At 36.2% G+C, this 11,057-nt stretch overlaps 1 protein-coding gene across 3 annotated transcripts; it reads left to right on the forward strand.

Moving 5' to 3' along the window:
- Window positions 1–788: 788 nt before the first annotated feature.
- GAPT (GRB2 binding adaptor protein, transmembrane) lies at window positions 789–5,574 on the forward strand. Of its 3 annotated transcripts, none has more exons than XM_019648204.1 (3): window positions 789–874; window positions 3,312–3,375; window positions 3,818–5,574. In XM_019648204.1, exon 3 carries the CDS (start codon window positions 3,829–3,831, stop codon window positions 4,678–4,680), a length of 852 nt encoding a protein of 283 aa, XP_019503749.1. In that variant the 5' UTR covers window positions 789–874; window positions 3,312–3,375; window positions 3,818–3,828; the 3' UTR covers window positions 4,681–5,574. The 3 variants fall into 3 exon arrangements, with proteins under 3 accessions (XP_019503749.1, XP_019503751.1, XP_019503750.1); XM_019648206.1 differs by having other exon boundaries at window positions 3,821–5,574; XM_019648205.1 differs by having other exon boundaries at window positions 793–874; window positions 3,330–3,375.
- The last annotated feature ends 5,483 nt before the right edge of the window (window positions 5,575–11,057 follow it).

An 11,057-nucleotide genomic window follows, 5' to 3' on the forward strand; every position in this document is an offset into this window, starting at 1 on the left:
CTGTTTCCATTCCCTTCTCTGTAAGACAGGACAAATAGCAGCCCTATCTCATCGATCTGTCAGGATTTACTGAATAGTATACAAAGGATTTAGAAGATGTAGTATGTGCTCAGGATATGCTGGCTACTATTATTAAACCAAGTCAAACAGTTTTTTCTTTCATATTTTGTTTTGTTTGCTTGCTGTAACCGCTCATAGCCTTTAATATGCTGAGTGTCTATGAATCTCCAGGTAAGAAGTATTTCCCAAATTTACTTGATGAAAGACCTACTAGAAAATTCCAGAAGGAGTGCAACTCAGAATATACTCTTGGGAATTCTTATCATCAATTTAAAAGAATATTAACATTTTCTGAACCAAAATGGGGACTCTGGCTTGACAAGTATAGATGTAACCTGAGGCACTGGGGCACAGTATTTGAAAGGAGAACTATTCTAGCAACCATACAAGCATACAAATAAATAAATCAAGAAGACCTATGTGTTACTACATTTAAAAATCTTTCCATTTTAAAAACTGAAGTGCAAGTAAAATGACTTTTATTGATTCTAAAGTGAGGGCTGCAAATATTGCTCAGATAAAAAACCATCTAGGCTTTATGCATTGTTTTCTGATCAAGTTGGAGAATTACTATTTGATAACAATGAAGGGCTGGACTCCCTTTTTCAAAAACTCATGCCATTTATCTTAATTCTGGTGCATCTGATAAGAACTTCCTCTAGATCCAGGAAGCTTTGCAAGTATGAAATAATCTGAACAGAGGAGGTAAAGAAGGAAGTAACTGACCAAAGTGAAAAAGAGGAACAAGGTCTAAACCAAGGCAGTTTTCAAACAGCCAAATGAACAGAAAGGAGTTTAGCATACCACTCTCAAGGTAAGTAACAACTCGATTTAAGGTGTGTGGCTAATGAAAACTTTAAGAAACAAGTTCATTTTTAATAATCAATGACTTTTAAAATCTTATCAAGCACAGTTATTTGGTGGCCTTAGGTGGTGATGGAAGAAAAAACAATTTACAAACCGAGGGTGATGTTAATGATTCTTTACATGTGTATATCCTCACAAGAATAAGATTATGCTTTGATATTGCCTTGTTTCCAAAAGGAAGGGCAGTGTCTGACTTTGATAATTCCAGTTTATCAACAATTTGTAATTTCAAGACAAGTGTATAATTGTTAGGTAACCTGTTGGAACTGTTTTCTAAAACAAAAACAAATAGTCTTCTTCCAAATTGGGTGAAGTGAAGCTTATTTAGATGTTAAGCTATATATATTTGAAGGGCTTTTGTTTAACATGTTTTTCTTTCTAGTAGATCTTTCTTTGTCTCTCAGGGTTTTTCCTAGTAAGTTATTTTGAAGAAAGGAAAAGGATGCATTTGTTATTTTGTGTAAAAAGTATTCTTGTCTTTATCTAAGTGAACACTTCTTTGACAAACAATTTTAATATTTGGAATGTACTGGAATGTCTACTCTACATAGAAGAACATAAGTGGTAAAAATAAATTCTCCTCTTGAAAACTGAAAGAGTAATTTGTTATTTTATCTTCAGGGGACAATAGTTAGCCCTACCCACTTAGGTTGCAAGCCTTCAAAACCTGATTAATTTCAATTGATACTTGAAATTTAATTCAAATATGCTGGCAAATAATTACTTAAATAAGTATACCATAAAATGTCTTAAATATGATAAGTTCTCATCTGTTTCAAAAAGGAAATGCATTCCTAATGGTTAAAGTCATTTGCCAAACCTTTGCCCTTGAACACAGCCATTGTGCAAGGCAGTATAAAAGGGGAACCCTACAAAAGTTCCAAAGATATTAAAAGATGTCTAGATGGGAGATATCTGCTCCTATAGCCTTATCAAATAAATTTTATAAATTGACTACGTCTTATATTCAATTTAGTATTTTACATGAAATGCCAGCATGACATTTTACATGTTAATTTATTCTAATTGAACAAATTTGAAAAAGTTTGCTATCATACATGAATACTCACTGAAAGTGGGGCAAACTTTTGTGAGCTTTCTTTTTCTCCTATTTATTGTTATCATTGTCATCCTAGTGCAGGTTGCTCATTCATTAATGAATATTTAATAAACTAGCTATTCTGTGTCTAATACTGGTGCTGGTAATATAAAGATAAATTAGATATGATTCCCAGTCCTTAAGAGCCTCAGATCTAATCAAGCTATACAAATTAAGTGATGGATGTGCTTGATAGCCATTTACAGAAGTTTGGGTAAGAATAATTTTTTTGTTGTTGTTATTTTGGGGTTTTTTTGTTTGTTTGTTTGTTTTTAGCTGAGCCATCAGGCTACCTGTTGGCAGCTCAGCGGCTGCTCAGCTCTGGCCAGGACTCAAACCGCTGTTGCTCAGAGCTAAAACTCTTGAGCGAGCTCTTAACCAACTGAGCCACTCGGCCAACAGAATAATATTGTGGGGCAAATTTTACTTGAATCTTAATTCAGCATCTTCTTAGTTGTTAAGGAAATTATCTAACCTCTTTAATCTTGTCTTTCTGCATCCATAAAATGAAGATTACAATAGTATCTAGTTCATTTGGCAGCTGTGGGATTAAACAAGATAATCCACGTAAAGGTGTTTAGAAGGTGACCCAGAATAAGCTTTTAACTAAATATCATTAATGATGACATTCAATAAATGATGATAATCATTTCACAAGCACTATTAACAATATTGAATGACTATAATTAACAATATCATATATTTGAAAGTTGCTAAAAGAGTAGATCTCAAAAGTTCTCTTCACAAGAAAAATATTGTAACTGTAAGATGATGGATATTAACTAAACTTAATGTATTAATCATTTCACAATATTTACATATATCAAGTCATGTTGTACATATTAAACTTATACAATGTTATATGTTAAATATATAATAAAACCAACAAAAAACAACTATTGGATGTAACTATTTCTGTGTCTAGGCTGAAAACATGCAGTTATAATATTTTGTTGATAAGAGTACTAGAACATTTAGTCTAGTTGAACACTTTCTATTTTTCCTTCTTACCATTTTAAAACTGACAGAAAATACTCTAAAATTATCTTAATTGAATGAAAGTTGTTTGCTGAAAGTTGTGAGAAGACTGGTGATAGGAAGGCTTTCCAAGATATTTTGTTTTATGTCACAGAGTTCTCTTCTTCTTTTAAGTATAAACTATACCCTTTAGAAGACATATCTTGAGTTTTAAACTATTTAAGCAATTAGATGCTAAAATTTAGAGTCATTTGTTTATTCAATTTTTCATTCAATAAGTATTGACTGAGTGCCTTTTGTGTACTAGGTGTTTTGCTTTCTCTAGGAATATAAAGATGAAAAGACCTGATCTCTGCCCACCATTTAATGAGGTAGGAAGATACACAATTTCCTGTAGTTTAGGTTATCATGCTGTAATAGAGAATGGATTCATTAACGTGGGAATACAGAGGAAGGGGTGATTAAGGAAAAGCCATGATCCATTACCACTCCACAGGCTTCCCAGAGGAGGTGACAGGTAATGGAAATGATTGCACTTGTCCCTTTCCTCTAATTGTGTTTAAAGCACTGTCTTTCACTTGAAAATTATTAGCCTGGTGTCAAAAACCATGTTGAAATCTAAGTGATAAAATTGCTCAGGCTTGTGCAGGGACAGGTTCTAAATCCTTTTCTCTACTCACAGCAGCTAGTACTGCATTCTGTATTGAAGGAGGAACTCACTAAATGCTGGTGCTTAATGCATTGGTAGAAACTGGTAGATATTTTATTATGCTAATGTAATAAATATGTAATTAATATGTTTTTAATTTATAGCAGGTTTCTGGATGGCAGATCATTCAACCTTCCTTTTCTTGAGTTTTCAACTCTGCTATTATCTTCCACTCATTTCTGCTCCATTTTCTGATTCACTGACAGAAAAGGAATTGAATTTGACTAAAATCTCCCCTGACAATAATGGTTGTGATGTAAAAAACATCGGACACGAGAATCATCCAAAACCAGGGTTCCTCAATCTCTCCTGTAATTGCTTTAGGACTTTGGCAGATAATGTTCTTTCAGATCTGAAAGGGAAATGCCTAAAAGAGTTTCCAAAGTTACCTTTGAACTGTACCCTACAAGAAATTATTAATACACCGGCCTATGCCTGCGAATTCATTAAAGGCAACAGCATACTATTAAACAACACTTTTTGTGCAGAAATGCTGAAAAGCTGTGGAAACACTTCAGTGGCCATTTCTGTAGGAATTTCCCTTCTTTTACTGCTGGTGATCTGTGGAATTGGGTGTGTTTGGCACTGGAAACACCGTAGCACAACACAATTTACCTTACCGAGACTTTTGCAAGGGAAACGCAGCAGGAGAAAAGACTATTCTAAAACACTCTCGATACGTCCCCATGTTATCAGCTCAAGGCATAAAATCTCAGTTCAAACCCAAGACCGCAAATCTGCTGCTGGGGGGACTGACACACATGACACCTATGAAAATCTGGAAGCACGTCCTCCCAAAGCTAAAGAAGAAACCGATAAGGAACTGTATGAGAACATCCGGCAGCCCAATTTCGACGATCATATCTATGGAAATGAGACAACATGTGACTATTACAACTTTCAGAAGCCGTGTACTTCTGCAGCCCCTCAAGATGAAGATATATATATTCTTCCTGATGCACATTAACTTTTTAAAATACTGGGCTTAGTTATTGGAGGATAAATATTCACTGGGACTTTTATTGTACAGATGTCATTAATCAAGTTCTGATGAAATTCAATGATGTCTCATCTATCGCGACCCTCTGAATCCTCCATATGTGGATCACTGGATTAATTTTAAATATCCTCTCCACTATCCTTGCCCTGGATTAACTATGTATTATGTTGTACTGATTCTTCCTTCTAATATTACCTGTTATCTTTTTCTTTTGTTTCTATCTCCACCATCTTTTTCTGGCTCAGGATGATTGTCACAGTTTCCTATTGTCACAGTCTTTCTGACTCTAGTTTCCCCACACTCAACAGTTCCCCATGATTATTTTCAGAAAATATTTCCAATGGCCATATACCACTCCTTTATGTAAAACCTTCTCTTTGCGAAAAACATAATACTCATAATTCTGAGTCCAAAATGCATGATTTTACACAGTTGGTTCCAATTTACTTTTCCAGGGGCTTCTACTAATCCCTCACGTCTCTGCTTTCATCAGAATCATCTCAGAATGTGCCAAAGTCCTCCTCCTCCCCGGCTTCGCTGTCTGCCCCTCTCAATCCTGCCTCTGATCATAGCTTCTCCGAGAAGTCTTCTGAATCATCCCAAACCTACATTTACCGTTTTTCTCCCTGATCACCTGTAGACTCTGCTGCCTGTTCAATTCTTTGGTCATTTAAACATATGAATGTATGCTATGATATTTTATTATGTAAATATGCAATATGAGAATGTCTTAAATTCCCTACTAACAGTAAGGAACTGCCTCGTATTCACATTTTAGCCCCAATGCCTAGACCATTCATTCATTATTGTTCAATTGACAAGAATTGAATTGTACATTTTGCTAAGTAGTTTTGAATAAAATCTAATATATTTATCCATCCAAGGAATATTTATTGAATACTTTCTATATACTTTTTACTTTGCTGTGCCCATGGAGGTGGTAAAATCGTAAAAAGAAGGGCATGGGTCCTGAACATGAACTGTCTAGTAGGAAAGAAAAGACAATAAACAAACAAATAAATACTATGCTAGTCATTAAGCTATGACATTTCATTTTTAAACCCACCCTTGAATTGCTTGGGCTGGGAATATGCAAACTACATTTTTTCTTTCCCAGGCAGATCCATATTCGGTTGTCTTAATATGGGACACTAAGGAAAACTGGTAGGCAGCAGGAAGCAAAAAGGACTTGCTCCTTTTCTCCCTGTTGTCCTAAACAGGTACTGTTGCCATGTAATTTAATCCAGCATCACCGGTTGTTTGCAGTTTCTAGTTTCTTCCAGCACTCCCACAACCAGCTTTTTTTTTTTTTTTTTTTTTTTTTTTTTTTTTTTTTTTTTTTTTTTTTTTTTTTTTTTTTATTGTTAGTTTCAGGTGTACAGAACAATGCAATAGTTACCCTTTTCACCCTCACAAAGTAACAACCCCCCACCCCCCATCCACTGCCCTCCCACCCCCATATCATGCTTATCTATTACAATTCCATTGAATCCGTTCCCGCACTCTACTCCGTGTCCCGAGGTTATATGTATGTATAATTATAGTTGACATACAGTGTTATTCAACATCAGTTTCAGAAATACAATGCGTTGATAAGGCCTCCACATCAACTATGAAGTGGACTCCCCAAAAGGGCATTGGTCCATCTGGCTCCCTAAGAAATGCTTACAACGTTATTGATTGTATTCCTTGGACTATCTTTTTCTATCCCTGAGGCCATATTACAATTACCAATTTGTATTGTCTCATCCCTTCCCCTCTCCTTCATCCCCACCCCCTCCCAACTAACAACCCTCAGTTCTTCCTCTGTGTCTCTGAGACTATCTCCATCCACTTCTCCCATCCATTCAGTTCCTTAGAATCCACGTATAAGTGAGATCATATGATATTTGTCTTTCTCTGACTGACTTATTTCACTTAGCATAATGTTTTCTAGTTCCATCCATATTGTTGCAAAAGGTACTACTTCCTTCTTCTTTATAGCTGAATAATACTCCATTGTGTAAATGTACCAAAGTTTCTTAATCCAGTCATCTACCGATGGGCATTTTGGTTGTTTCCAAGTCTTAGCTATTGTGAATAACGCCGCAATGAACATAGGGGTGCATATATTTTTTTGGATTAATGTCTTGGGATTTTTTGGATAAATACCTAAGAGTGGGATTGCTGGGTCGTAAGGTAGTTCCATTTTCAGATTTTTGAGGTGCCTCCATACTGATTTCCATAATGGCTGCACCAGCCTGCAGTCCCACCAGCAGTGCACCAGGGTTCCCTTTTCCCCACAGCCTCGCCAGCATTTGTTGTTTGTTGATTTATTGATGATAGCCATTCTGACCGGGGTGAGGTGGTATCTCATTGTCCCACAACCAGCTTTATTGAACCTGTTGGAGATGCCAGAACCAGCCAGGCAGCACCCTCAGACAGCAGTACCTGAGAACCAATTCTCCAGGGCCCTCCTCCAAGCTCCCGATGAACTGGCAGGAGACAAATGACACCCTCACAGCCCTGGGTTAGGTTCTGATCAGTCCCAGACATAGGCATGGTGGCTATTTTCTGCAGTGACTGTGCCTGTGGTATACCTCGATCTCTTTTTTTGTCTTTCAGTCTAACAATACATTATTTTAGCTAATTTCCTATACTCAATTCTCCCTGTAAGGACGCACTTAAACTGAGACTTGAGGATGAAAGCGAGTTATCCATGTAAATGTGATGGACAGGGATGGGGCCAGCATGTGAAAAGAATCTGAGGCTTGGAAGAATTTATGGTGCTCTGGGAATTTAAAGAAAGCCATTGTGGCTGGAGCTTAGTGAAGGAGGGCTGAGGTGATACCTGATGGGTTGGTGAAGAAGGGAATAGTGGGCAATGAATCTTCTTGAAGGTCTTGGTATACGGCTTAGACTCTTATGGGTGCAAATTAAATCTAAGCAGAGAAATGACATGATAATATTTACATTTTTAAAAGAGACACTGGGTTGAGAAATGACTGGGAAGGTACAAGATGGAAGTGGGTAGGGCTGTGAAGAAAATTGTCTGATAACTTACTAATTGATGAAAATTCATAAAGGTTTAAAAATAGCTCCTATTTTCCTTCTAGAGAAGAAAAGGATTTACCTCCTTCTCACCTTCTAGATTCATCCTGGAGCAGGTGGTCATTTAAAAGTCTCAATATTTTTTTTTCTAGAATAATCAATATTTATGCCTTTCTAGCACCCAATTATAGGAGCTGAAAATAACCTGACAGAAATACCACCAGTGCCTATATCTTGGTAGGATACTGGGAATCAGGCTGGAATGAATAGAGAGGAGTTAATCCATAACAACTGAATTGGTATTACCTATGGGAAGAGTGAGAGTCACCATTGAGGTGACAAGAGAGGCGGGTACTGGAGTGTCTGGTCTGAGCAGTAACTGGGAGGTTGTAAAGCAAGCTTCTCAATGGGCTAAGCAAAATCCCATTTGCTGTGGAGACTGGTAATAGATTGGAGTATATTACTCTACTTCATCATTGGGGTATATTTTTTATTACCTTTTTATTGAGGTATAAGACAGAGTGAAGTCAAATGTTTCAAGCTGCAGTCTGAAAACAAGGTCAAGACTCCAGGTACTCATCATTGCTGGATGCTGGCCATGGAGTCCTACAGTGTAGTTATAAGTCACAGGATGAAATATGCCTAGATTTCTGTGAGTACCTAGCAAAGCCATGCTCATTGTATTCGATGCTACTGCCTCCTTTCCCCACCCCCGGTATCTTTCCTCTTTTAATTGTGGTACATGTGGTTACTTTTGCAGAAAATAAAACACAAATACAAACTGCTGCTCTTAGTAAATGTAGACAGACTTTATTTTCTTTATCTCTCAAAGACAATTTTTACCTATGAGATTTTAAGAAGGCAGAGAAATATTGTGACAAATGATGTAGATAGGAGATAGAAATTTGAAAGGAGGAGGTGCAATGGAAAAAAAGAGGAAGAGGAGGAAATGGAAGAGGAGGAGGAGGGTGAGGGAGGAAGAGGGGAAGTGAAGGAGGGGTGGAAATGAGAGAAGGAGGGAAAGAAGAGGGAATAGGAGATAGGAGACTGGACAAAGAATGGGGAGCATGTACAGTAAAAAGAAAAATGGAATAACAATATCCTTTATTCCCTTTGCTCCCCCATAACTGCTAGTAAGGGAAGTAGTTATAAAAAGAAGAAAGAAGTGGTCTGTCTGTATAACCTGATTGAATGTAGATAATAATTGGCTGTGAGAAAATATATTGGTAAGTTGCACATACTCTTGTCGTGGATATGTATTTATGTACTCACTAATCTTCATGCGAGTCCTAAAAATCTGTCAATTTTGAAACATCACCTTCTCTCAGCCTTGAATACTCCTGTCCCAGATATTCACACTGTGAACGCGTTTCATTTAGCTCTCTGATCAAAAGACACCTACTCAGAGCTGGCAACGCAATCTGAAACAGCCCCCTACAATTACTCCCTGACCCTTTTTACCTTTCTTAGGTCCCCTTCATAGCACTTATCACTATCGATGAGTGTTGGTGTGCGTACTCTTTACAATCTATTCTCTCTGCCTAGAATGCAGGCTCCATGAGGGCAGAAACATTTTCTGTCTTACTCCCTGCTTGACTGCCAGTATTTTGCTTAGAGGACATGCTCAATTATGTCTGCTGATCAAATTAATAAGGTATTTTTTTTTCTTTAAGACTAATACTTTTGGTGAAACTGCTGAAATATTTTGGAAAATAACAATGGGGAGAGTTGCATATATTATTTTGAACATCACTAATATGCAAAGATAGATTAAGGCAATTTTTATTTAAAAGGGACAATTATTTTTTTAGGTCTGTTATTTTTTCATTACAGTTGACCTTCAATTTATTTTATGTTTCAAGTGTACAGAATAGAACTTAGACATTTATATAATTTAGGAAGTGGTGCTCCTGGTAAGTTTAGTACCCTTACTCTACACATACTCATAGTTATTACAATATTATTGACTATATTCCTTATGTTGTACTTTACATCCCCATGATTATTTTGTAACTACCAATTTGTACTTAATCCCTTCACTCTTTCACCCAGCCCTCAACCTCCCTCCCATCTGGCAACCATCTGTTTATTCTCTGTATCTATGAGGCTGTTTCTGTTTTGGTTGTTTGTTTATTTTGTTCTTCAGAACCCACATATGTGGGAAATCATATGGTATTTGCCTTTCTCTGTCTCACTTATTTCACTTTGCATAATACCCTCTAGGTCCATCCATGCTGTCATAAATGGTAAGATTTCATTCCTTTTTATGGCCGAGTAACATTCCATTGTATATGTGTACCACATCTTTATCCATTGTCAACTGATGGGCACTTAGGTTACTTCCATATCTTAGCTATTTTAAACAATGTTGCAGTGAACATAGGGGTGCATATATCTTTTCAAATTAGTGTTTTGTGTTTCTTCAAATAAATACCCCAAATTGGAATTGTTGGGTCATAAGGTAGTTCTCTTTTCAATTTTTTGAGGAAACTCCATACTGTTTTTCATTGTGGCTGTACCAATTTGCAGTCCCACCAACAGTGCACAAAGGTTCCCTTTTTTCCACATTCTCACCAACACTTGTTTTTTGATGATTTATTGATGATAGCCATTCTAACAGGTGTGAGGTGATATCTCACTGTGGTTTTAATTTGCATTTCTTTGATTATTAGTGATGTTGATCACCTTTCATATGTTTATTTGCCATCTGTGTGTCATCTTTGGAGAGATGTCTATTCAGGTCCTCTGTTCATTTTTTAATTGAATTATTTTATTTTATTATTATTTTTGTATTAAGTTGTATGAGTTCTTTATAAATTTTGGATACTAACCCATTATATATCATTGGCAAATATCTTCTCCCATTTCATACATTGCCTTTTCATTTGTTAATGGTTTTCTTTGCTGTACAGAAACTTTTTAGTTTAATGTAGTCCCATTTGTTTATTATTATTTTTGTTTCTCTTGTCCGAGGAAATATATCAGAAAAAAAATATTACTAAGAGCAATGTCAGAGAGATTAATGCCTGTGGTTTTTTTCTAGGAGTTTTATAGTTTTGAGTTTTACATTATCTGTCTTTAATTCATTTTGGCTTTATTGTATATGATGTAAAAAATATGGTCTAGTTTCATTTTTGCATGTATCTGTTAAGTTTTCCCAACACCATTCATTGAATAGATTGTCTTTATCTGATTGTATATTCTTGCTTCCTTTGGCATAGATTAATCGACCATATAGGTATGGATTTATTTTTGAGCTCTCCATTCTGTTCCATTGATCTATGTGTCTGTCTTTAACCAGTACCATGCTCTTG

The sequence above is a fragment of the Hipposideros armiger genome, unplaced genomic scaffold (assembly GCF_001890085.2).
Source record: "Hipposideros armiger isolate ML-2016 unplaced genomic scaffold, ASM189008v1 scaffold_122, whole genome shotgun sequence".
NCBI classification, from domain to species: Eukaryota; Metazoa; Chordata; class Mammalia; order Chiroptera; family Hipposideridae; genus Hipposideros; species Hipposideros armiger.

Excerpts from the sequence above, each read along its gene's own strand:
- GAPT (XM_019648204.1), top strand. The coding sequence starts at position 3,829 with ATGGCAGATCATTCAACCTTCCTTTTCTTGAGTTTTCAACTCTGCTAT.